Raw genomic sequence first — 26,845 nt, forward strand, 5'->3', positions numbered from 1 at the left:
GTTCACAGATCATAAGCGTCCTTTTCTACCATTTGTTGGGAATCTGTTTTAGCAGCTGCTTTAAATGGTAGTAATGATGCTGGTGTTGATCTAATAATAGAAGTTAACATTTAGTGTGTGCTGTTTACCGAACGCTGTGCTAAATGCTTTATATCATTTAAGCCTCCTGACACCCATGGGAGAAACATCCTATTATCCTGATATTTTAGGTGATGGAAGCGAGCTTGGCAAGGTTAAGTGCCTGCCCAGGTTCACACAGCTAGTTATGATGGGGGGCTGGTATTTGAGCGCAGGTGTGTCTGACTCCAAAGTCCGTTTCCCACTCCTGCTCTCCTCCGTGGGTCTTGCTCCCGCGCTGCTGCTTCTTCACCTCTCGTGGTCCGTGCACCTTGGCTGTCAGTCCTTGCCTGGAGCACCTGTTGCTCAGAACCTGCTGGGACAAGTCTTCTGCCTCGACCTCGACATGCTCCTTCGGATGAATTTTTGGTGTTAGCCCTGCGGCCCCACGCACCAGGGTAAGAGAGACTCTTGCTTCCTGCCCTGGCCCGAGGGACCGACTGGCTGGGCCTGCCTTCTGCCCAGTTCACCGGTCATGGAAGAGAGTTTGGACACACACTCTACTCTTGCCTGATGAACAAGGTGTGCAGAGCCTGGGTCATTCCACTCCCCTGAGTGCCGAGTCTAATGACTTAGGGTTAGGGTCCTGATGCACAAATGGGCTAGAAAGCTCTGCGCTGTTCACTTCCTGCCCTCCCCCTGGCTAGTCTCTGCTACCTGATGGCTCTCAGACACAGAGCAGTTGTCATGTTGTGAGGAGGGACCAACATGCCTGCACTGACACAGTCACACTGGTGCAGTTCAGACTCATCCAAGTGAAAGAAACAGTGTTAAATGTTTTTTTTTTAAAATCATCTTGTTATGCTGGGAGTGAAATTTCCTTCCCAAGGACTCAGGTAGTCTTTACATGGTCTCACTAATGTCCCTAAAGTAAATGGCCATTTGACTTTCTAAAATGAGAGTGTTTTCCTTGGGAGTGGTCCAGTAGCCATGTCCCGCACAGTCGAGTCTGGCTCACCAGTGTTGTGTCACCCAGAACTCTCCACTCACCAAGAGGTCTGCAGCCTTTAACACAGTGATGACTGAGACTTGGGGTCAGGACCCTGGGTGCCCTGCAGGGCTCCCAAGTACATTGCTGTCCTTGAGTGTGATGAGGTTATGTTTGGTCTAGCATAATTGTTAGCCTGGAACTAGTTCTTTAGTATTTTATGATTCCCATATGACCACCGGTAGTTCTTACTCAGAGTTACCTTGAAGGTTAAATGTTAAACATAGTGATCATTTAATAAGCTGATTTGACTCAGTAATTTCTATTAAAGACATTACACATCTTTAGTAAAGTGGGACTTAGGGGTGTCAGGGGAAGAAAGAAATATGCCTATTGGGCCTTTGGGCCTGAGTTTTTCTGGAAATGTCAAATGTAGGCTTGCAAGAAAGAATGGTTCAAGTCTCTTCTTGCCCTGACAAGAAGAGACTTGAGTATCTGGAGGTTTACAGTTTCAGAGATGTAATACATGTAGACTTTGGGGAATACTCGTTTTTGTCTAATTGGTTGCTAAAATCAGGTATCTATGGAAACAACCATCTGTTAGTAGTCAAGATAGGAAATGTATTCTTTTTATGCTGTACAATTACACAGTGATGACCGTAGTGCTCCTTGTATGATGGCTTTTTGTAAGACCTGCCATAGAAATTGGACTTCTCATGTCTACGAGAGAAGGAGAAAGTATACCTACTCCTCCCTCTGCCTTGAGCTACCTCTACATTTTCAGAAACCAATGGTCCTACCCCCACGAAACCTCATAATTGCTCTTCCCAGATTATTGTACAAGTTTGGAATTTTAAAAGTCATCTCTCACCAGTGGTTTTATAAGCTCAAAGGCAAGTTTATTTTGAAAACCTTGTTCTGTATCTTTTTTGTCTTTCTATGCAGGTTTTACTTTAACATTAAATTTTTTGCATTTCTATAATATCGCTTCTGTGTTACTATGAAAATTCTCAGAGATGAGTGCTGGATTTTCTCCAGTATGAATGTACCTCCCTACCCTGGCGGAAGATGGTTTCTGGGACATGGTTAAGTCCCCTGAAGCTTTGCCTTTTTTGTTTATAGAAGAGGTCTTGATAGCTTATGCAAAGAATAAACAGCCTTCTGGTGGTTGAGTCAAAAGATGGGAAAAGCTCTCTTTCTCTTTTTGTTTGTTTTCCTCAAATTCTGTCCCCAGAATTGTAATCTGGTGTCTAACATGTTTTAACCCAAGAAAGAGACATTCTAGCTTGTGTGTTTTTTTTTTATTTAACTGTGTATTTTTTTTTAATTAAAAAAATTATTTAATTTATTTATTTTTGGCTGTGTTAGGTCTTTGTTGCTGCGTGCGGGCTTTCTCTAGTTGCAGCGGGTGGGGGCCACTCTTCGTTGAGGTGTGCAGGCTTCTCATTGCGGTGGCTTCTCTTGTTGCGGAGCACGGGCTCTAGGCACGCGGGCTTCAGTAGTTGTGGCACGTGGGTTCAGTAGTTGTGGCTCATGGGCTCTAGAGCGCAGGCTCAGTGGTTGTGGCGCACGGGCTTAGTTGCTTCACGGCATGTGGGATCTTCCTGGACCAGGGCTTGAACCCGAGTCCCCTGCGTTGGCAGGCAGATTTTTAACCACTGTGTCACCAGGGAAGCCCTGTAACTATGTATTTTTTCATTTAACTCTTTGCATGTGGTCTTTACTATTCATTTATTCTTTATTCCAAATAAATATTTGAGTCATCACTTTTACCTGGTACCCTAGGGCCCTAGGGTTATCTTGGTGATTGAGGCAGGTACATTTTTCTGTGCTGGCAGGGCTCACTGTCTAGAAGGGAGACAAGGTTACTGGACAGTTACAGCACAACGTGGGGCACTTTTAGTGGGAGAACCCAGGGCATATGTGTTCTCCGAGAAGGGCCTGTAACTCAGCTTTGGAGGTCAGAGAGGTCCTCTTGGAGGAAGTGATGTGTAAACTGAGACCTGAAAGATAAGCAGTTGTTGGGGGGGATCAGATGGGGGAAGGGTGTTTCAAGGAGAGGGTGTTGGGTACTTGATGTCACTGCAGAAAGAAAACTAAAAACTAGTTTTATTCCCAGTTAGCCCCAAAATCAGATTTCAAAGAAAATCCTTGTAATGGTTTGACTTCATTTCAACTTTACCAACTCAAAACCAGAAAGACAGTACAAGTTCTAGGTATGTATTTGAATGCGGGTCATTCAGCCCTGGAGGAATAAGTTGGGCATTGTCTGAAGTTTGCCAAGAGGCTGTGTTCATTAACATCCCCCTTGAACTGTTCATGGATGCCTATCTAAGCAAAGAATTACAGATGGGAAGGAATGTAGAATTCTGCATCTCTCTGAAAAGGGCTGCTCTTGACACAGGGCAGTGGACCTTCTGAGCAGAGGAAGGTCAAAAATGCAGAACATTTATTTATGGAGGCACCAACAGCTCTAAGTCTGGACTATGTGTCCTGGGTTCCTTTGGCATGTTCCAGAAGTCAGAACGGAATTCTGAGTTTTTGAACATTGGTCACTTACATTCGGTCACAGAAGTGCTATAGACTAACTCTGATGACCAGTGACCACCCACATGGGCAGTAGGTGAGCCTGAATCTAGAATCTTGGGTCATAAATAATTGATCTTGAGCAATGATTGTCAGCCCTATACCTGTCTCCCTATATGGTGGATAATGTTCAGCTGCACTCACAGATTTTGATGATCACTTTTCTCCCCAGAAATGCTTTGCAGGGAAGCAGAGATCACTGTGATAATTATAACGGCAGAAATGGTTGATGGTACATCATCAGGAAATCTCTATGTTTGCGGGTTAAAACAGGGGTTGTCAAAGTATGACTCTTGGAAATGCATCATCAGCATCAACTGGGAACTTGTTAGAAATGCATATTTTCAGTCCCGCTTCAGACCTACTGAATCAGAAACTCTGTGGCGTAGGGCCCAGCAATTTGTGTCTCAGCAAGCCCTCAAGGGGATTCTGATGCACATTGAAGTTTGAGAACCATTGTGGTAAATAAGACAAGCCACAGATAATGAGAAGATCCTGTGACTTATGTTGATTGTCTGCCTGTGACTTTATCCCTTTCTCTCCACTTAAGAAGGCAATTTGGAATGAGTGAGTGAGAGTGAAGTCATTGTGGCGACAGCCATGAATTTGTAGACTTACTGACATATGTAAACTATTGTTAACTTTGGTGCTTTAATTTTTATTTATTAATAACACATGACAAAAGTCACAGCAATGGGGATACCACAGTGAACTGCTGAAGTTCTGTTGCTGCAGGCAGAACAGTGGATTTCATTGTTTTTTAAAATACTACATCCTACGCTAAGAAATATGTTTAAATTGCTCTCTAGGAGATACATACATGTGTGTATAACCAGAACAAATATTTCATGAAATAACATCCTTACTATATTTTCTGTTCTATTAAAAAGTATGCTGGTTGAAACCCGTTAAATTGATCTAGTGACCCACCAATGAAATGTGACCTGCAGTTTGAAAAACACGGTGTAGTGAGCTGTCCTGGCATAGACCCTGTCTCTGGAGCAGGAGAGAGGTGGGGCTGCACTCACTCCTGTGTTAGGTGCACTTGGCTCTCAGTCTCTCTTCTGCTGCTCTTAGCTGTGTGACTTTGGGCAATTTACCTATGTTCTCTGAGCTTTACTTTCCTGACCTGTCAATGTGGACGATAATATCTACCTTGCAGAGTTGTGGTGACAAACAAATGACAACATACTTCACAAGATGACTGGCAGTGGTAGCTACTACCTTACTTGTGGAAATAACACTATAGCACTGTGTTTTCAGAACATCATCAGTTACATGCATTTTTGTGGTGACCACCACAAAGCGGTGTTTTACAAATTTTTTCCCATACTGCAGTGAATAAGTGCTCCCTATAATCTATGCATTCAGAAATATTTTTGAATAAATGTTATCTTAAAATGCATCCAAATTCTGTACTCTATTCCAAAATATATGCATATTTTGATATATATATGGGAATATTTTATTTTGATTTAAAATTTAGTCCCCTTGCCCCCAATGCTTAAGGACACTCAGATTGCAGAAGATGCCCCAAGTGGCTATACCCCCAACACAGCCCTGAGCAGGAGCACTTGGGAAGCGTAGACTTTATGGTTGTGTTTCTGTGGGAAGATGCTCGTTAGACTTTTCTTGAATGTTCAGACCTGTTGGTAATTAGGGGCAGCACCTTCACGTACGTAGCTCTGTAAACTGGCATCTCAGATCATCCACGGACCCTGGGCAGTGAGCATGTGGACGTAACAGGGATTGATGACCCATGAATATGGATGTTGGGGAGACCCAGCTAATGTCCACTTGTCTTTCTGGAGGTCATGATCGTGGTTGGCGGCCAGGCACCCAAGGCCATCCGCAGTGTGGAGTGCTATGATTTTGAGGAGGACCGGTGGGATCAGATTGCTGAGCTCCCCTCCAGGAGATGCAGAGCAGGTGAGCCGCACTGCCTCCCGGTGTGCAGGCTGCCTTTCCACTCCGCCCCACCCCTGCCGCCACCGCAGGTCTCTACTGGGTGCCACAGTCCTGCTCCTTGTTTCCAAAAGCATCTGTGCATTCCACACTCCCTTCCTTTCCCTTCCCCACCTGCACAGTTTCTAGCTGCACCTTCTGGGGTCAGTTCTCATGTGCTTAGGGACTTCAGACTAATCCAGGTACTTGCTTGAATCAAACAAAACTAGAAATGCAAATGTGAGAAGAAATCCAGTGAGTCCCAAATATCTAAAGTTGGAGATCACCTCCTGTGGTGAATTATTTACATGCCTGCCTCGTTCCCCCATTGTCACTCATTAATGTGAGTCATCAGCCGTCTGAGAAGACCTTGATGCCTTGGTTTCCTGTGCCTCAGGTGTGGTGTTCATGGCTGGCCACGTGTACGCTGTGGGCGGCTTCAATGGTTCACTGCGTGTGCGGACAGTGGACGTGTACGACGGGGTGAAGGACCAGTGGACGTCCATCGCCAGCATGCAGGAGCGCCGGAGCACGCTGGGAGCAGCTGTGCTCAACGACCTGCTCTACGCCGTCGGGGGCTTTGATGGCAGTACTGGTAGGTCCCGGACTCAGTCCCCATCCAGCCTAGGACACACCTTCCATGCCACCCTGGTTTGGTCAGCCATTTCTTGGGCCAACCGCTGGTCCCTCTGTAGCTACTGCCCCGAGAACATACCCATCCTTCCTCCTCTCCCAGCTTGCGTGTCAGAGGCACACCTTCCTACACACAGAATATGTAACTGCCCACGTGCTGTCATTTCTAGGGCTCTAGGAAGGACCCCACCCTCAGAAGAGGCCCTTTTCTCCTTTCCAGTGTCTGTTAACCCATTTATTGTGGAGATGAGGCTTAGAGCAAGCTCAGCTGGATGGTGTCTCAGAACTGTGGTCTGAACCCTCCTCTGAACAGATGAGGGAGCTAAGGTTCAGCTATGGGAAGAGATGTGGCTTAGGTCACACAGTCTTTGCCCATTGCCCTTTCTACTGCCCCACCAAAGCTGTGCAAGGTTGTGCCACTGCAGAAGCGTCCCCTTGCTCCTGGCTTTCATCTAGCTCCAAAATAAGCATTAGAAACTACTAGTGGACATGGACTTGGAGAGATTATCTCCAGGTGGATGTCTCTGTTGACAGCAACTCTGTTAAACTAAAGTGATATCTTTTGGCCCCCAGTGACAGGAAAAACAATATCTTTTACCTCCCTGAAATTTCATTTGTGTCTTCACCAATTGGTAACCTTTTTCAGCCTTCTCTTTGCCTGTTTCATTAATGCCAAGATCTGTAGCCCCTCCAGAGGCTGCTTCTAGTGAGTGGGAACTGGGAATAAAGAGAACAAAGGATAGTGGGGCATTGTTTCTTTTAGGCATTGCTTTTGGCTGCCAGTAGAAAACCTGATTAAACTGTGGCTTAAACAAATGAGAGCTTTTGCTTTGTTCATGAAACAAGAAATTCAGAGGTTGGCAGTTGCCACCTTTGTCCAGTTGCTCAAGGATACTGGGGCCAAGTTCCTGAAGAGTCTTTTGGACTTATCCTCATGGTCACAAGGTGGCTGTTATATCCAGCCAACACATTTGTGTTCCAGGTAGCAAGAAGCAGGAAGGGGGGTGGGGGCTTATCAGAAAAGCAAAGGCTGTTTCAGAGATCCTGCTTAGATTGCATTGACTTGGTCACCCACAGCTCCAAGGGATTCTGGAAAGGTAAGTTTTCAGACTTCCAGCCTCTAAAATAGAGGAAGACAAGGGAAAAGAGGGATAGAATAGGTGTTCAGCGAGGCAACCTCAGGTATTTATTCCATTCTGTCGGTTTTATGGTTTATGTTAGACCCCTGGGCCTCTCACAGCCCACCCTCTAGGTCAGGTCTTAGGGGTCCCCTCAGGCAGACACAGTGCAGATGTGTTTAGGGAGGTGCCACGGGCTGCACAGTGAGGCAGAGGTAGTGCTGAGTCATACACCCAGGTTTCCAGCCCCCAGGTCTGCACTGTTCCCCCATCCTCACTGTTCGCACAGCAGGGTGAGGCTTGGCACCATAGAAACCTCATGAGTCTCTTGTCTCCCAGGCCTGGCGTCAGTGGAAGCCTATAGCTACAAGACCAACGAGTGGTTCTTCGTGGCCCCAATGAACACACGGCGGAGCAGTGTGGGTGTGGGTGTCGTAGAGGGTAAGGAGCGGCAGTGGGTGGTGGCCTGTTCCTGCCCTGACCCCTGGGCCTTCTCCTGGTGTCCTGACTCTATTCCTCCCGTTACTGCTGAGTCTGGTACTAGTATCCTGATGAGCGGATGAGAAGCATTGAGACTCAGAAAGGTGAAGCTACTGGCCCAAGGCTAGAAATTGGGTGAGCTGGGTAGGGGGGCATGGGAGGAGCCTAGAGGGGAGATGCTGGCCTGTTGCTTTGGCCACTTGTCTCTATTACGAGTTGGAGAATCCAGAGTCAAGATATAACCCAGGAGTATAATGTGGAGGGGGTGAGAGTCAATTGTTTGTTTAATTTTGTCCTCATGTTCACATGTTAAGCATTATTAACAGAGCCCCGAGTGAGGTGGGCACCTTTCCCCAGTTCTGATTAGTCACTGCAAGACAGGTTGGTGGGTCCTGCTCTAGTCAGGAAAGGTGTGTGCGGTGAGACAGGAGCGAATGGTGAGGTCTGGGGCCTGTTTAGACAGTGCACTGTAGTTTTTAACGGTTTTCATCTCCAATTTCTCATTTTGTTCCTAAAACTCTCCTGAAGGAGATGGGCAGGACTTAGATTTTCTCTGTTCTCCAGAAAGGGAAACTGGTCCCAGAGGGGTAATCAATGTGCCCTGTGCTAGTAAATAGCACAGCCACTCCTTGAACCCAGGTCTTCTAACTCCCAACTCAGACCATTAGCAAATGCTAATAGAGAGACATTTTAGAAATATGTATGAATTCAACGTATTAAAGCATAGAGTATTATTTAGACTAAAATGCTATACTTTGCAGGACAACACTAATTCATTAACCTGTCCTGAAGTGGGAATTTAGCTGGAAATCTGTGCATTCACACATGTATACAGGCATTTTCTATGTCACGTGCACACACAACACATACACATGCTTCGGGGAGAGTGTAATGTGCGGTGAGTTAGACATTAATATAAGGATTCTTTTCTCTCGCTGCATTTCTTGGTCCATACCAGTATTATGTAGTTTAAATTTTAATTTAAAAGTATATTGTTCTAACATACTGAATGAGTCATCTTAGTGAGTGCAAGGATTTTTGTCCTCCTACTGAGATAAAATTGTTTCTTGCAATCTCATCCTCCCGTTGGAACAGAAGTTGATTTGTCTGCCAAATGCAAGTGCTTTGTCTAGCCACCTTCCCATTTCCCCCCTTTTTCCTTAGCCAGGAATATCAAACAATAGAGTTGGGGTTAAAAATAGCGTATCCCTGAAAGGAGAAACACTGAGTGGGTATTTTTTCAGCTGACGCAGAGTTGGAATGGTTGATGGGGGTTAGGGGAGATAACTTCCTGGTACTCATTTGAAATACTCCCCTTGACAGAGCCTTCTGCGAGCATGTTCTGTGTGGCAGAAGTGCTGTGTGGTAGCACGCCCTGTTGACCCAGAGGACAGACTGGGGATTTATTGATCTTGTCCAACCTGAATCTGAAGCTCTTTCGGCTGGGAGTCACCCTGGGGCAGCAGAGTCCAATGGACAGCTTTGGTGAGAATGTCCAGGGAGGGTCTTAAGTGGAGGCTCCTTCCCCGTGGCCCTGAAGATACAGCTCCTCACGCTGTCTGCACAGAACCCGCCTCCCTCTCATCGTCTCCTTACCATGGCTACATAGCCTAAATAACACTGGGGAAAAAAGAAAGAAAATCAGGATCATCTGCTACTGGCTGCCTTGAAGAATCTCTATGTAGGAAGAGGGACAGTGAGGCTGGGAGATTAGGCAGAAGCTCCCTGCAGAGCGGAGGTCATGTGTTACAGAGCCTGGGGTTGCCCTCAGGAGCTTCTCTTCTCCTCCACGCCCCAGGCCTGTCTCCTCCCTAGTGATGGACAGCTGGCTGGGCAGGTGGTTACTGAGCCAGCACACACCACGAGAGTAGCCTGGGTCCTGGGGGAGCTCTGAGTCAGGATTTTGCCCTCCGGCTTAGGCGAGGGCAGAGTCAGGAGGAGGTGTCCTTTTCTTCTAGAAGGGCTGGTTGAGAGGGCTGTGGGGGCAGAACACAAACCCAGGCTCAATGATAGAAGAAGGAATAATTTTACATCTGATGCAGCAAACGTCCTGATGGTACAACATAGTTCTGAGCCTGAGAATCTCTTTCTAACTTAAAATGATTGTAGATTTTTCACATACTTGGTTGTACTCTTGGTACCTCTCCATTAAGAAAGCACATAGTGACCAAAAAAATCTTTTGATTGAGTAACCCTGTTAAGTAGATTTGCATCTGGTGGTGTTTATTTAGTCTGTAGCTAGTGTTTAAGATCCTTATTATAATTCCAGGGTCCCCCATAGGACTGAGACCCCAGGTGAGGTAGGACACCCACACCCACCACACCCACACCCACACCCACACCCACACCCACACCCACACACACACACACACACACCACACACACACACGAGACCTTCCCACTGTATTCTAAGACTACATGTTAAACCCAAATGTTTGTATCTCTCTCTGAGATCATTCAAATACCAATTTCCTTCCCCCTTGCCCAACCTCACCACCATCCTCAGAACAAACTGTTGCTCTTTGATAGCCGTTTATGGTATTTTATTTTTAAAATAGGTGATGGTGCTTCAGGGGTCTTGTGCATGGCTCAGAGATTGCAAGGGGGTCTGCAGATAAATTCCAGCCAACCCATCCCACAGTGCACACAGAGCACTCCATTCACACGTTCTACCTGACCGGGTTGTGGACAGAGTACAAAACATGGAGGAGACAATGTTTGGGTTCTTGTTGGAGAATATTTTTCCTTATTTGTTCTGTCTGCTATTGTGAGCCTTTACCCAGAAAGTCTGCCTGCCTGGCTGCACCTGGGGCCCTCAAGCTTTCCGTCTCTCCGGTGCCTTGTTCTGGAGAAGATCTAATGAGTTCACTAGGAAGAATATGTTGAGCCCCAGTGACAGCAGGCCATCGCTTTGCACTGGCTGTTTGGGGTGTGCTTTTTGAGAAAGAGGTTCAGTCAGTACTGCTTTGAGGAGGAACTCAGGGCTTAAGAGGAAGTAGGAGACAGAGTCGTGAAGCATGCTTACCCTGGTTGGGGAGGGAGTCGTGGTCTTCCTGGGGGAGGGGGTCCTGAACCCTGATGGAGGTGAGGGTGCCCCAGTGGGTTACAAGTGGAGTTTCCGCCACGCTCCAGTTCTATGCGAGTCTGAAGCACCACCCTCAGCCACTTTGTCTGTTCCAGGGAAGCTATATGCCGTTGGGGGTTATGATGGGGCTTCCCGCCAGTGCCTGAGCACCGTGGAGCAGTACAACCCAGCGACCAATGAGTGGACATACGTGGCAGACATGAGCACTCGTCGCAGCGGCGCAGGTACGGTGTGGGGGGGGGGCAAGGTCAGGGGGCAGGCTGTGTCTGATCTCACAGGTGGGTCTGGAGGCCAAGAGCTTAACATTCTACCTTATTTTCCCTCCCTCTTCTCTCCTTTCAGTGTATATAATCCCACTTGCACCTTTGCAGCTGACACAAGCACTTAGGAGTTAACCCTTCTCAGGGGGATCCCTTTGGTAGAGAACAGATGAGATCATATTCCCTTCATCGTCATCTCTTCCGTTTCTTTGGAGGTGTCTGCATCTCTTGAAAAATGAAGCTTGCTATGTGCCAGGTGCTGTCCTAATAAGCACTTTCTATGCCTCATCTTATTTAATCCTCTTCACAGCCCTGCAGGGTAGACATGACATAACTCCACTTAACAGATTTAGAAAGTAAGTCAACCAGGGGTTGAGTAATTAGCCCAAGGTCATATCATTAGTCACTGGCAAAGTTGGGATTCCTACTCAGGTTTGTTGCATTTTGAAGTTAGATTTTTTGGACCCCAGATTATCAGAGTCTCATTCTCATGAAGTAGTGTGACAAGCATGGCTGTCCCAGTCTTCCTTGGAAAAGCTAAACTTGCCTGTCTCTGAGTTGGGGGCTGAAAGCCAAGCTATTAGTGTTAATATCTGGAGATAAACTTATGTCTCCCCCCAACTTTTCTTCACTTCAGCCGCCTCCCCCGCATGGGAGGAGAATAAATCCCCACATGGGGCCCACTTCCGCCTCCTGTGGGAAGGCCAGGAGCTGTGTGGTCCTTTGGGATTTTCCAGGAAGTGGAGCAACAGCCCCTTCTTCCCTGCTTTGTCTGCCCCATCATCTAGGGGCCCAGAGGAAAGGGTCTGGGAGGGCAGAGGGAGGCGCTGGAGGCTGGGCATTGGCTCTCTGCTCCCGGTTCCTGTGGGAGTGGTGACTGATGACCAACCTGGCTGGCAGGAAGGCCATGTGACTTCTGGGAAGGGAAGCCACAACTGGGAGCTTTTCCCCACCATGTTATTACTTTATCTTTCTTTTTGTATTTTTGAAGGTTGAGTTGTGATCTCATTTTATACAACCAAACACATGACCACTTCCTTAGTATTCCTTAAAAATTATGCTATTTTAATATTTTTCAAGAACCACTGTATGCCCACTGGTTAGAAAAGAAAATGCTGTATGATTCCATTTAAGAAACATTTGTGTTTGGAAGGCTATTTTTAGGGAGCTCGTCTCTGCTGATCTGAACAGGTTGGCCCTTCCTGAACGTGCAGCAAATGCATGGAAGTCAGGAGGGCTGGATCTTGGTTCTGGGTCTGCTCGAATGTCCCTGTGGTCTTGGCCTCTGATTCCTCAGATGTGAAATGAATGGGTTGCAATAGGTGTTCCCTAGGGCCCAGTTCAATTCACAGATCCTCTGGTTCTCCTGCCATCATAGGGCCCTTTTAGTAGTTTTGGTTTACGGTACTGGTAGAATCTTCTTTGTATTTCCTGGAAATCCTGTGTGTGACTTGAGGTGTGCAAGAAAGTGTTCAAAGCCCAAGGAGGCAGGGACAGCTCAGCAGGAGTGGAGCAGCACACTGAGGTCCGTGGCTGTTTCTAGGAGTGCCTCAAGCAGAAAGTGTGGAGGGCCAGCTCCGGACAGAGCCACAAGCACAGACCCACCTTAGAAAGTTCAGGCTCATCTTGTGGACGGAGCTGCCTTTGGAGGCCTTGCTGCTCTGTCTCTGTCAGGCTGCCCAGGGGTTATTGCTGAGCGGAGATCGCTGGGGCCGCTCAAGCCTCTCACGAGGCACAGTGACCTTGATTTAAGGGGCGGTATCTCTCCCGGAGGTGGCTTCTTTCCTCAGGTCACTGTCAGTGCTCTGGCCTCAGGCTCCCAGGGCAGCCTTTCTTTAGTGCTTCACATCCCTAAGATTTGGAGAAGCCTCACATCTGGAGTTGGGAACCCACATACTCGTCCTGGTAGGTGTTCTTTGGTGGCTAAAGACCCAGAGACCCTGGCAGCAGGGGCTCCTGTGGCTCTAGGTCCAGGAAAGCTCTGTGTGGGCATTGGCAGAGGAGGCTGCAGAAGGGCACTGGTGCCCCTGAATGCCTGGAAGGCTGCTTGCTTCCTCTGCAGGGTGTGGGCAGTGCTAGCAGATGGCTGTGAGGAAAAGAGGCCATCTCTGGGTCCCAGCATGTGCTAGTTCCTCCTGCACATGGAGGTGAGGAAGGTGAGGCAGCTTGGGAACACACTGAATTCTATTTAACTCAGGTCCGTAAGATAGCCACTGTCGATACACCACCACCATCTGCTGTTAGTTTAGGGCAACTGCGAGGAGCCATTTGCACACCTGCATAATTGCTGGTGCGATTTTACACATCTTGTCATTCAGACGGTATTTGTTGAGAACCTGCTACGTACCGTCACGCACAGGGAAACAGTCATGATAAGACAAACATGGTTCTTGTCCATATGAAGTTTATATTCTGGAACTCTAGTCCTTGGGTCTGAAACCTGGCTGCACATTCCAATCACCTGAGGTACCTTTTCTGATTCCTGACCAGTGTCTCTGGGAGTGAGGTGGTGGAATCTGTGTTTTCAAAAATTCCCCAGCTAATTGAGCTGTCCACGCAGTGGAGTAGTCTGTGGTCCACTGGAACTACCGATCTAGTCCAGCTCCCTCACTATGCAGTTGGAATACTGAGGCCCCGAAAGGGAAGCACCACCTGGCGGGCAGGTTAGAGACACAGGTCCAGAACCCAGGTGTCCTGGCCACCACATCAGCTGCTCTTTTTAGGCACTCGGGCTTTCTGGATTTTATTTCCTTGACTTGTATTAGAGGATGTTAAACGGTTATGGTAAAAACCTGTAAATGATGCAGTCCTGGCCCTCAGCTCAGGCTTACCACCATCGTGAGTGATTCAGTGCCCCTCTGCCATCTAAGGAGGAGAGCACGGGGGCAGAAAGAACAGCTTCTGCTTCAAGACAAGCAGGGAGGCCTCAGCAATAATGATCTCAGCACACCTGCTGTGTAGTTTCCATTTCAACTCTTTTTACTGCACACACACACACAAACACACACCTATATATATTATATATATAATATTTATTTTTATGTGTCTGAATAGAAATGAGGTTATGTTTGCTTTATATTTGGCGGTTTTCAAGTTGATTTTATAAGGCAGGTAGGTGTCATTATATTTGTTTTATAGACGAGGACCCTGAGTTCCAGGGAGACAGAACAGCACTCCCCCTGTCACCCTGCCGGTGATGGCTGCCCAAGACTGGACTCCAGGCCTCCTGGTTTCTGGTCGCTGCAGCCAGCCTGAGGCTGGGACTCTGTGCTCTGCCTTTCAGGCGTTGGGGTCCTCAGCGGGCAGCTGTATGCCACAGGTGGGCATGATGGGCCCTTGGTGAGGAAGAGCGTCGAGGTTTACGATCCTGGAACAAACACCTGGAAGCAGGTGGCAGACATGAACATGTGCCGGCGCAATGCAGGTAATATGACTGCTCCCTCCTCTCCTTCTGGGGGAGGTTGTGGGTGTTTTCTCCCTGCAAACACTAGCTCTAAAAGAGAGGCAGAGGGGAGAGGCTCCCATGGCCTGGGGCTGAGCTTGTACCCTGAGTAGGGAGTGTCCATTTGCTGGACAGGGGAGAGCTTGGAACCTACAAAGCTAGCCACGGGGCGCCTCACAGGGCCCCCTCTTAGATGCACAGGGTTCCTTCCCTCCCAGTGAAGGATGATGACTTTCACTGCACATAGATGGACACAGACCCAGAAGAGCCTCTGGTTGCCATCTGTGCCCCCAGCCCAGTGGCTTTGTTGGGTAGCTAAGCATAGGGCTGTGTGGACAGTGTCAGACAATCATACTTGGTTCTATCTTTTCTTTGCCAGTGTCTGGCTATGAGAACCTCTCACCTCCCACCAGAAACCAATTTCCCTCCTTTCAAGGGTATCCATGAAAGGATTCGTGATCCATTCTCCAATAGGACCACTTTCCTTATGCCCTTCTTTGTATTTTCTGTCTCTCCTTCCCTTCCCTTCCCTTCCCCTTTTCCTTCCTGTAGGAATGATTTTCCTTACAGTGTTTAGGTTTTTTATGCCTGGAGCCTGACACCCCTATTAAACCATTTCCTTTTAGAACTTTGCCCTATGGGTTGTGTCCTATGTTGGTATATCTTGCTTTATGCCTTCTTACTCTATCATAGTGTTGGCTTAGCCCAATTTCCCAGGCTGGAAATACAAGCAGGTGACTTTCAGGCAGACTTATTTCCTTTATACTCAAATTACCTGCTTGCTAAACCCATTTGCAGCTGACTTGTTGAAAGCGTAAACAAGAAAAAGAGGGGAGTTTATTAATTTGCTCATTGTCTAAGCCTGCTGTGATATAACCTGGCATTTGGCCTTGAGCCACACGAGTGAGGAATTACAGAACCTTCAAGCAGCTAATTCAAGAAGTAGGTTTAGATGTAAATGCATGTGTATACACACATTCACATATAGATATTTCTATTTTTTATAACAAAAATGGAATCATACTGTAATACTGGTTTATAACCTGCCTTTTTAATCCACTTTACAATCTTTTATGAATATCTTATTATAACACTGAACATATTTACATAATATTATTCTAAATGGCTATAACATAATTTAAATAACCAAGCTACTATTGGACTTTTAGGTCATTTCCATCTTTTCTCTAAGTAATGCTTTGGTTATTATAAATAGTCTTTATAGCTAATTAATGCACACATTAAAATTATTTCCTTAGAATAAAAGACCAGAAGTGAAACTTTTGAATCAGAGGGAGTATAGGTACTTTTGACACCACCCAGGAAGGTGATGCATTTTATACTCACCAGTATTTGAGAGTATGTTCACCAACACTGATAATTACTACTTTTTGAGCATCGTTAATCCCTGAGTCTAATTTTGAAAAAATACACAGTATATTGGACTACAGCCTTTTAAATCTTGATGAGCAGTACTTACATTTTCCTACTCTTGAGTCCCTGCTACATGAGACCGTGCCTCCAAACCAGCTCACTCTGAGATCAGGGTGGGTAGGAAGCCTTTTCCCTGGGAACTGTATGTGGATTCAGACCCCAATTGTGTAAAGGGATCACAGACACAACCATTAGTGCCCCACAGTGTGGATAAAATGGTTTATCAGGGAACAGCTAACAAGCAGAGTAGTAGTGTACATGAAATCCCCTGAGTTGTCTCCTTCCACACGTAGCTCAGACTGGGCGTGGGAGGCCTGCATGCACCAGTGGGCAATGCTGCAGTAGCATGGGGTCTGTACCTACAGTGCTCTGCCTATTCTTAGGGTCAAGGGCAGGGAACACCTGTGGGGCTATGTCGTCGTGAAAGCTCCCTCGTCAGAGACGTGACCTTGTTAGGAAGGGGGATCTTCAGATCCCAGTGGCTGTTGTGTGTTCCTCCGTTGAGCAAACTTAAACCCTAGGAGCCAATTGTCTGTTATTCTAGCAGGAAGGGGAGGAAGAGCGCCTCCAGGGCCATCCAGACTTGTCTCTGGTCCATCCCCTTGCTGCTCCTGCTGTCATGCCTTCTCTGGCCTCTGTTTGATCCCCAGGGGTCTGTGCAGTGAATGGGCTCCTGTATGTGGTTGGAGGGGATGATGGATCCTGTAACCTGGCTTCGGTGGAGTACTACAATCCTGTCGCTGACAAGTGGACGCTGCTGCCAAGCAACATGAGCACAGGGCGGAGCTACGCAGGTCAGTGTGCTCCACCCCCATCCTGGGGCCCAGGTGGGGTGGGGCAGGTGGGGGCTAGGTTAGCTTGCTTAACTTGGGGCTGAGTGCCTCCTTCAGGCATGGCAGATGATTGTCACATGTCACCACTCCTTCATTCTGAGCCCACGGCAGATACCCATAATTAGCACTCGTTTCCCCAGCGAAGCTGAGTGTAGCCATAGAATTCTTCTTGACACAGTGTTCCAGGGAGCCACTTCCGACTGATCTGAATTGTCATAAGAGGTTTTAGAATTTCATTGCCCTTCCTGATTTGTTTTGTGCTGGGCCCCTAGGTGGAATAAGATACAGTTCTTGCTTTCCAGAAATTAAATTGGAAAGATAAGACCTACCTACAAAAATAGGAAATACAAGATGATGTACATGTAAGTTCTAAATGAAATTTACTGCACAGGCTCTAGGACATGACATGTCAGGGAACACTTCCTGGAAGAGGTGGAGCCTGATTAAACTTTGAGGGTGGGTCACAGTCATAGAGGTAGCTGCCCTTTGCCAGCTGCCCACTCCCTGGGCCACAAAGCAGTCTGTTAGGTACAGTGTATACATACACTCTTATCTTTTCAACAACCCTGTGGTTGAATGAGACTCCATTCCATTTTATAGATGATGAAACAGAGGTTTGGAATGTTTAAGTAATCTGCCCAAGACCATGTGGCTAAAAAAATGTCAGGGTCAGAATTGAAACCCAGGTCTGAGTCCCAAGCCCATGGCTTTTGTGCTACTCTAGCTCAGGGTTGGGGGAAAAAGCATTCTAAGCAAGAGGCTGGAGGGAAGAAGGAGGAATGAGGTGGCTATAGAGGCTTATTCCTGGTGGGGTGTGTGATGGTTTTGATGAGGTGTGGGGGACAGGATCAGAGTCAGTGGGGCTGAGGTTGAGGGTCTATAGGGAGACAAGCAAACATAGATATCTATGAGGTATTGGTTTGGCCAAAAAGTTTGTTCGTTTTTTTCCCATAAGATGGCTCTAGTAGCAGTTAGTTGTCTTTAATATCATTTGAAACAATTTTGTTAGATTGTATTGTGACAGCTGTCATATCAGCGTGTAGTTTTCAAAAAACATCAAAACTGGGGAATTTTTGTGTAGCCATTTTATAATATTAATGGAAGAAAAAAAGCAACATTTTTGGCATGTTATGCTTTATTATTTCAAGAAAGGAAAAAACACAACTGAAACACAAAAAAAGATGTGTACAGTGTATGGAGAAGGTGCTGTGACTCATCGAACGTGTCAAAAGTGGTTTGCGAAGTTTTGTGCTGGAGATTTCTCGCTGGACAATGCTCCCTGGCCGAATAGACGAGTGGAAGCTGATAGCAATCAAATCGAGACATTAACTGAGAACAAGCAATGTTATACCACGTGGGAGATAGCCGACATACTCAAAATACCCAAATCAAGCGCTGAAAATCATTTGCACCAGCTTGGTTATGTAAATCGCTTTGATGTTTGGGTTCCACATAAATTAAGCGGGGGTGGGGGGGGGGGAAAAAACCCTTCTTGACCGTATTTCCGCGTGTGATTCTCTACTTAAACATAACGAAAACATTCTGTTTTTAAAACAAATAGTGATGGGCGATGAAAAGTGGATACTTACAATAATGTGGAACGGAAGAGATCATGGGGCAAGCGAAATGAATACCACCAACCACACCAAAGGCCGGTCTTCATCCAAAGAAGGTGATGTTGTGTATATGGTGGGATTGGAAGGGAGTCCTCTATTATGAGCTCTTTCTGGAAAACCAAACAATTCTAACAAGTACTGCTCCCAATTAGACCAACTGAAAGCAGCACTCGATGAAAAGCGTCCGGAATTAGTCAACACAAAATGCATAATCTTCCATCAGGATAACGCAAGACTGCATGTTTCTTTGGTGACCAAGTAAAAACTGTTACAGCTTGGCTGGGAAATTCCGATTCATCCGCTATATTCACCAGACATTGCACCTTCGGATTTCCATTTATTTAGGTCTTTACAAAATTCTCTTAATGGAAAAAAATTCAATTCCCTGGAAGACTGTAAAAGGCACCTGGAGCAGTTCTTTGCTCAAAAGATACAAGGTTTTGGGAAGGTGGGGTTATGCGGTTGCCTGAAAAATGTCAGAAGGTAGTGGAACAAAACGGTGAATACGTTGTTCAATAAAGTTCTTGGTAAAAATGAAAAATGTGTCTTTTATTTATACTTAGAAACTGAAGGAACTCTTTGGCCAACCCAAGAACTCAGCTCCTTGTATTTGGTTCTCCAGAAACTGGAAGAATTAGAGCTAACGTTTATTTATTGAGCATGGACAATGTGCCAGGCATCCTCCTAAGTATTTATGACCATTATCATGTATAATCTCCGTCATAACTCCAATGGTACTCTTATTCCGTTTTCCATCTTGTTTGGATTTCAGTGCAAAGGAAGATTATGCCATGCGGGCTCAAAGGGGTTTGTATCGCATTCTGTCTGTGCAAGGCTTCCATTAATGAACTTATTTAAATTTTTTTTTCTCATTTAGGATTTTTCTCAATTAAATAGAAAAGATTTTAGAGGCATTTTGGTCCTAGAGTGATTCTGTTCTCATGGTTAATTATTAAAAACTAGCACTGTCATTTTCTCTCCAAAGCTGAAGTGGGAAGTACAGGACATTTTCCTGTATGAGGCAGTGAGGCCAGTGAGCGATCCCACCTTGCCTCCACGTGAGCCTTAATGAGAGGGGAAGGTGCAGGTGTGAGTAGTTAGAATTTTGTGTCAGTGCTGAATATTTCATGTCCATTTCTTTACTGTTTGCCCACCCCATAAGTAGGTGGGAAGGAGATGAGCAGAGGTGCGATTTGTGTTCAAACCCATTGACTGAGTGAATCTCTTTTCTTAGAATCTATGGATATGGCCTAAAATGCAAAGATTTATGGACAAAGTTATTTACTGGAGCAAAAAACTGAGAATTACTTAATGTCTGACATGAGGGAAATAGCTAAATAAGTTGTGGAATATTTATACAGTGGACGTGTTTTTAATATGAGAAGATGTTTGTGACAGAGTGGTTGAGAAAAGGATGATGCAAAATGTATGTACCGCGTGAGCTCAGTTGAGCAGTCCTGGGTCATGGGGGTTAGAGTAGCTCCTGCTTACAGAAATGGATACTGGAGTCACATCTGAATTTGAGTCCCAGCTCTGCCGCTAGCCCTGGAACTCTGGGCAAGGTAGTCAGTCTGACCTAACCTCTGTTTTCTCATTTGTAAAATGAGAATAAAATCATATCAAGTCTCTTAGGGCTGTAGTGAGAATGAAACGTGATAATACACGGAAAGCACTTAGCACAGTGCCTGCCTGGCAGGTAGAAGCCACTCAGTCAATGATTGTGGTTATTATTAGTAAAGCCAGGAAATATTCCAAAAGAGCTAACGGTGACTCTCTTTGTATGTAGGGATTAAAGTTCTTTTTCTTGGTGTTCTTCTGTGTTTTCCAAAATTTCCATAATGAGAATATTTTATTTTTAGAATCAGAAGAGAAAGTTTATATAAGAAGCAATACAGGAGCCTGCTTTTTAAAGACATGCTCCCTTGAGAAAGAGGAGCCTCAGGTGCAGGCAAGATGTTCTCAAGGTCAGGCAGCACACATCTGGGTCTGAGGACTTGGGTTCTCCCCACTTCTAATCTTTTATGTCTGTGGCTTTATCCAGGAATTAACATGAAATGCATGTCTTAGCAGAATGTCACCATTGGAGTGTCCTGGGCTTTCTTTTAGCAACGTTCTCTCAATCTCATTTTCAACCAGAAGATTTGATAGTGGTGGTAATATGTTAAAATAAGGCTCCTAGTTACACCTTAACTATAAGTTAGAATTTGGTTCAGCTGCAGGTACCAGAAAAACTGACAGATACTTGCTTAGATAAGGAAGTATCTTTTTTTGTATGTATGTATTTGTCCCAGGCAGAAAGGAGTCCAGGGCTGGCCTGGTGCCTCAGAGTGTCATCGAAGAATCAGGTTTCTCTTGTGTCTTCTGTTCTGCCAGCTTTATGAATAGCTGCTGCTGCTGCCCCTTGCACCTTGCGTGAGCTTCTTCCAGGCAGGACGAGGAAGAAAACCAAAGTTGCAGCACTGGCAGACTTGTAGTTACAATCTCATGGGCCAGGATTGGGTCACATAGCACCTCCAGCTGCAAGGTAGTCTGGGAAGCTGACCTCATAACTTGCTGGTCTCTATAGCAGAGGACAGCAAGTAGAAGGGATGTTGGATGAATCAGCCTATAGTATCTGCTGCATAACTGTAACTGCTTACAAGCAAGATTTTAGGCTCATAAGTTAGCTGTTGAGTATGGTTCAACCTGGCCAAAACAGTAACACATACAGACATGTCTAGACTGTTTATCCAAGTATAGAATTTAGCATTGGAGGGGTCTTTCAGTTAGAAAATATTGAATATATGGGAATGGAGCCTGAAGAGGTACATGGACTTGCCTGAAGCCACAATGCAGTTTGACTGGTGGCAGAGCTAGGATGGGAATTCAGTTGTTCTTGCTACCATGAAGTCAGTCTATTGTTCTTTCTACTTCATTTCAGTGTCTTCTAAAAGGAGACATGTATCACTCATCACTTCTCTTAAAGTGATACAGATCTAGAGCTGTGAGGTTTCCAGTGCGGGTGCCGAGTGTCATTACAGTGAGTGCTGGGGTTGGGAAGGGGAGTCACTACGATACGATGTGAGTCGGTGTGATGATGCGGGGTGAGATCACTCACCTGTGGTGTTGAGGGACTGTGCTCTGTGTTTAACCATCGTGTGGAGACGTGGCTGTTAGAGCGGGAAGCAGCCGGCTGCTGGCAGCCTGAGTCCACGGACCCTTCAGTGTTTGGGTACAAATCGCGCCCATTTCCCTTGGCTGTGGCTTGGGGTGTTGTGGGTCACGAACTCCTTGTGACTCTGAATAAGTTCGGAGAAGCTAAGATGGTAACTTTCTCCCCCTTTCGTCTTAGGTGTTGCTGTGATTCACAAGCCCTTGTGACCCCAACTCCCGCTGCCAGGAGGTGGAGGAAGGGAGGGGTGCTGCCTGTGACTTGGCACAGTGGGACCACGCTGGCTGGGTGCCACTCGCTGCCGGAGTCTGCAGAGGAGCGGGGACCGCCCTCCTCCAACTTGGCAGTGTCGTCAGGGTGGGAAGACAGTGACCCACCTCCTGCTCCCGCAAGGTGTTTCGTCCTCTGCCCTGAGCAGTGGGCTCCTGATAGCTCCGGCTGCACCTTTGAACGTTCTTTTGTGTGTTTCTACAGGGACATCAGAGAACCTGGAACCTGTGTGTGTGTGTGTGTGTGTGTGTGTGTGTGTGTGTGTGTGCAGAACGTGGTGATTCACTAAATTGGGGGGAGGTGATGGTCTGCTCCATTTCTATACTACTGATCCTTCCGCTATGCTAAAAATCAAATCACAGAAACCTCTCTTATGGATTTGCCCCATGGGGACCTTGAGACTACTAGAGCTGTTGTCTACTGGAAGTGCAGTTGGACATACCGGGAATGTCCAGAAATGACCAGGCCCATGTACTGGCCTAGACTACTGGCATTGTCTGCAGAAGAGTGGGGTGTTCTCGAAGCTGCCCCGTGTCCTCTGTGTGCTAGAACTAGGACCACAGGTTCTCTAGCCCCTCAGCTGGGTGCTCTTCCTTGGGCTCTTCTGGAACTTCTTATCAGAACTGCCCAGTCTCTGGGCTACTGATCTTTGAGGTCAAGGATTCCAGGTTTGGGAGATTTCGTGTCTCTTCAGCTGGGAAAACTAGCTCTTCAGAGAAGCACTGAGTAACACACTGGAGGAAAAAAATACATGAAAAACAAAAACACAAGAAAACCAAGTGGTAAGGCTTCAGTCCTTGTCCATAGTGGTCCCAGAGAGGATCCTAGTTCTGGGTTTTCCTGGGATAGGACAGTCCCTGTTTATACTTATTATCCAGGTTTAATTTTTCAGAGCATCCCGTTTTACTCTCAAAAGTGTTCTGGTTTGGAGGCTAAGTAAAAGATCACCATACCTCCAAACCCAAAGATAGGTTTGTCCCTGCACTGGATGGGGTCACATGTGATTTACATGGACATGGATGAATTCAAAGGGGTGTATACTTGGCACCCTGGGCCTGGCCCTCGGCAGTCGGTCCAGTCTGTCTCACATCCTTGTCTTCCTTTCCTTGTGCTCTTCCCCCATTCCAGGCCTGTACCCTCTCGCCAATCCTCAGAACTTCCCCCTCCTAGCTTCCCCCGCGAGGGAGGACATGGTGGTGGGCCCTGAATGTGTGATCTCTCTCAGGAGTACTTGCATTTTGAGAGAGGAGCTTGAAGAAAGTTTTGCTAATTCACAGGTAAAAATGATTAATGACAGACCTTCAGGCATCCGGAGGAGGGTATTTGAGGGCTCAGGGAGTCATTTGCATTTAAAAAAAAAAAAAAAGAACCTTAAAGCTGTACTGTTCCTGAACTAGCAAGTTGCTTATATTGGAATTTCCAGCATAAGGAGGGGAAGTCTTGTGTCTGGAGAAGAGTCTCACAACTTGGGGGCTGGAATTGACCCTTCCTGATGTCAAGGTCCACCTTTAGGGAGCCAAGGGGCTTTATGAACTCTGATGGTGGACTTCTCATACAACTGGGCAACTTCCAAGCAGGTTTTATAGGAGACTGTCATTCTCCCCACTTCACCCTGAAGTTATAAACCCAGGACTTTCCCCAGTGAGTTGGACGCTTTGTGTATTTACTGTATATTTATTGTGCGTGAACCACTCAACTCCCCTGAGGGGGAAACATCTTCTGATGTTGAGCAGATGTTATTTCAGTGAGACATTTGGAGAATACCAAGGTACCCAGAATTTTTAGTAACCTTGGGCAGAGGCTGAAATATCCAGCTTTGGTGGACCTGGAAGAACAGCTCCAAAGGGATCAAGACATGCTGTTAGCTGGTTGGTTCTGCTCTTACCTGGCATGGAGGTGACTGTGGTCTCAAAGCTCTGCCTGCCTCTGGATCGGAAGCTGATGGAATGCGCTTTCTGTTCCAAATGTTCTTCCTCCCTCTCCGAGGAAGGTTTGGGACTTTGTTTCAGGGTGTGTGTGGGGGGTGGGGTGGGGTAGGGGATGAGGTTGGGGTCTGATGTGTGCCATCACACAGCTCCTGATTTCAGATGAAAGGTGAAGTTCCCCCCCAACACCTGGAAGCTGAACTTCCAGGCTTATCATGCTTATGTGGGGGGAGGCTATTGTTTGTGTGTCATCTTCCCAGAAAGGATCCCCGCCCTGAGAGCTAGCCAGCTGTGTTTCCTGCTTTTGGATTTTTGCTATTGACCCCACCTCATGTCCCCTTTCCCAGGAAGCACTGCCCCTGCTGGTAGTGCTGCTGAGGCCATGTTCGTTTTATCCTCATGTGTCCTTTCTCACGGGGACTAGAACACTGGTACGTCATCACCAAATAGCCAATCTGCTCTAGCTGCCCACAGATGCCATCCAAAACCTGCTGTCCCTTTATCACCAGGTACAATTCTCTCTCCACAGTGGGCACAACAGACTTATTTTCACGTCTGTGCTGGTCATGTGGTAGGTGAACCCCCCTGCATCCCCTCTTCTGGTGGCCACACCTGCTTGTGAATGCAGCTTTGCCTGTGGGATATCTGAAGTCTGATCACAGCGATGAAATGGAATTGCAGCCCAAGGTTAGAAGCAGCTTAGACACCACTTGGATTCTGATTTGGACAACAGAGAAGTCAGACTCTGAATTCCAAAGTTCTTTCTCATAAGTACCCAATGGCATCTCTCCATCTAATAAGTTGCAGTATTATGCAAATGAAAGTGACCTCATTTTCTGCTATGCAATAAGAATACTTAATTCTGTTTCATGACAGACCAGTTGCAATATCCCCTAAGATGCTTTTTGAGCTGTCTTACTTTGATATCTGTTGTATAATGTTTGTATATTCCTGAGCCAGATCCTTTCAAAGATTGCCTTTTTATAAAACTGAAGCTACAGCTTTCAGGCTAAAATTTTAATGTAGATATTTTTATAAAGTAATTTTTCACGATATTTGAATTGCTTTTTATTGTCCATGATAATGAAATGTTATGTTCTATGCATCATTCACTCTCAAACATCGTTCATGCCTGTAGCTCTCTTCCCTTTGTTTCTCACCCTCCCCAAACTTCAGTAGCTCCAGGTTGACTTGGAAGCTTCTTTCTTACACCACATTCAAGGGAGATTGCTGAAAAAACACAATCACTGGTGTTTACTGAATTGTTTAGGGACTAACATTAAGCCTGACTCAGCACTTACACATCTATGTTGCCGATCTGCTTTTCTTGGGGTCTGTTTTTGGCAGGGTGAGGCAGGGGGGACTCTGGTTGGCCCATCTCCTGGCATCTCTCATGGCCTGGCACGGAGCCTGGCATGCTGTGGCATGGAGAAGCCCAGGGAAAGGCCTGCCCTTCAGCGCATAGTCCCGGGAGTTTTCCTAGATCGAGCTGACTAGTCTTCATTCTTTTCTGTCTCCTTATGTTTCGGAGCTTCAGGCTGAAGGCTTTTGCTGCTGGATGATGTCCCTTCTGGAAGCATCTTGTCGATGAACTTTAAAAGAGGACTCATTCCTCATGATCCCCACTAAGAATGTGATCAGCATGTGCTTTGCAGATGTTCATACTACACTTACAGCTTACTTGTTTCTTGAGCTGTGTCTACACTCCAGGCTCTGTTTTGTGTATTTATCTGCCAATTAGTCTCATTTTAAAAAATCTTTATTTTTATTATTATTGGGACAGGTGCCATTTGAATTGCCTCCACGCTTGCTCCCCATTTGCACCTTGACAGATCAAATTGGGAAGTTGAGCAAATTCATAATCCAGTTAGCTGGAGGTTCTCTGTTTGCCTGGAGAAGCGAGGAGGTTGGAATGTGTTTTTCTGTTTTCTTGTTTTTTAAGTGTTTGCACTATTTAGAGTTCTAAGCCCCTCATATTCAGCTGTGCTGTGTATCTACTGACCAAGCAGGAGAGCCGGCAGCACTTCTGACATTTGGGAGTGCCTGAGGCCTCTTCTGTAGTGGATAATCACAACCTCAGAGCCCCTGTGCAGCCTCCATCGTGGGGCTCAGTGACTTGTAGCTACAGCATCTGCCAAGGCAGTAATGCATGGGACAGTGGCATTTGGAGCAACAAAGTGCCCTAGTGCGGTGTTCTTGCCTTTGGTTATGAGATTTCAAATTATTTTCCCCCCTTTTTAGTGGCAATAAGGACCCTTGTTGGACTTCTTGTTTAATTCGTATGTGATGTGTAAAATACTTTCTTTGAAAGAAGATTCAAGACACTGAATTTGTGTGTCTGTGTGGGTGCCATGTCCCTGTGGTTGTCCGTAGGCAGGCAGACTTGATCCCTGACACCCTGTACACCACACTGCGTAGGTCGGGTCCTTGATCTGGTGGTCTCTGCTTGGACAGTAGGGAGCACAGAGTTTGTAAAAGAAGACTTGTCACATGCTCCATCAGTTACAGTGCTAGCTGAAGAAACAGTTCCTCACATGTATTCTTTTAACAGGAATTGTGTTCTAGGTTCCCATACTTTATGTTCCTTTAACTTTAATAAAAGCTGAACTGTGAGAACCTTTCTCAGTATTTCATTTCTGTAGTCCAGTCTCTTTACTCGGTCTCAGACATGAAAAGGGCAGACTTAACTCCTGCATGTCTTCAGATTCAAAAGATTTTCTCTTCAGGATCTGCTGGACAGAGTCTGGGTTCCTTTGGTCTCTATTATCTGACACAGTGCCAGACTCACAAAGATCTTCAGTGAGGCCCAGAGAGGCCAGTCTCTCCAGTGGGTGTTCGGTTGTGTGGACAACTGCCTGGTGATCACCGTAAGGTGGGTGAGATGGTACCGGCACGGAAGGAGGAGGTAGAGATTTGACTGTAAATAAACATTGATTTTTAAATGTTTGTTACAATACCTAGAGATTTTTATAGATATGTTGTTATGTTTGAACCATTAAAAATGCAAATATTAATTACATTTA

At 46.2% G+C, this 26,845-nt stretch overlaps 1 protein-coding gene across 3 annotated transcripts in view; it reads left to right on the plus strand.

Moving 5' to 3' along the window:
* Nucleotides 1-23,273, plus strand: part of KLHL3 (kelch like family member 3) — a 109,925-nt gene extending 86,652 nt beyond the window's left edge. The window contains exons 9-15 of one of the 3 annotated variants that reach the window (XM_049707099.1): nucleotides 5,443-5,560; nucleotides 5,973-6,170; nucleotides 7,666-7,767; nucleotides 10,987-11,115; nucleotides 14,435-14,575; nucleotides 16,678-16,821; nucleotides 18,422-23,273. In XM_049707099.1, coding sequence (XP_049563056.1) covers nucleotides 5,443-5,560; nucleotides 5,973-6,170; nucleotides 7,666-7,767; nucleotides 10,987-11,115; nucleotides 14,435-14,575; nucleotides 16,678-16,821; nucleotides 18,422-18,579 — 990 coding nt within the window. In that variant the 3' untranslated portion in view covers nucleotides 18,580-23,273. Of the gene's footprint in view, nucleotides 1-5,442; nucleotides 5,561-5,972; nucleotides 6,171-7,665; nucleotides 7,768-10,986; nucleotides 11,116-14,434; nucleotides 14,576-16,677; nucleotides 16,822-18,008; nucleotides 18,329-18,421 lie in introns of those variants that run through there. The other 2 variants (XM_049707100.1, XM_004282087.4) reach the window with 2 other exon arrangements.
* The last annotated feature ends 3,572 nt before the right edge of the window (nucleotides 23,274-26,845 follow it).

The sequence above is a fragment of the Orcinus orca genome, chromosome 3, assembly GCF_937001465.1.
Source record: "Orcinus orca chromosome 3, mOrcOrc1.1, whole genome shotgun sequence".
NCBI classification, from domain to species: domain Eukaryota; kingdom Metazoa; phylum Chordata; class Mammalia; order Artiodactyla; family Delphinidae; genus Orcinus; species Orcinus orca.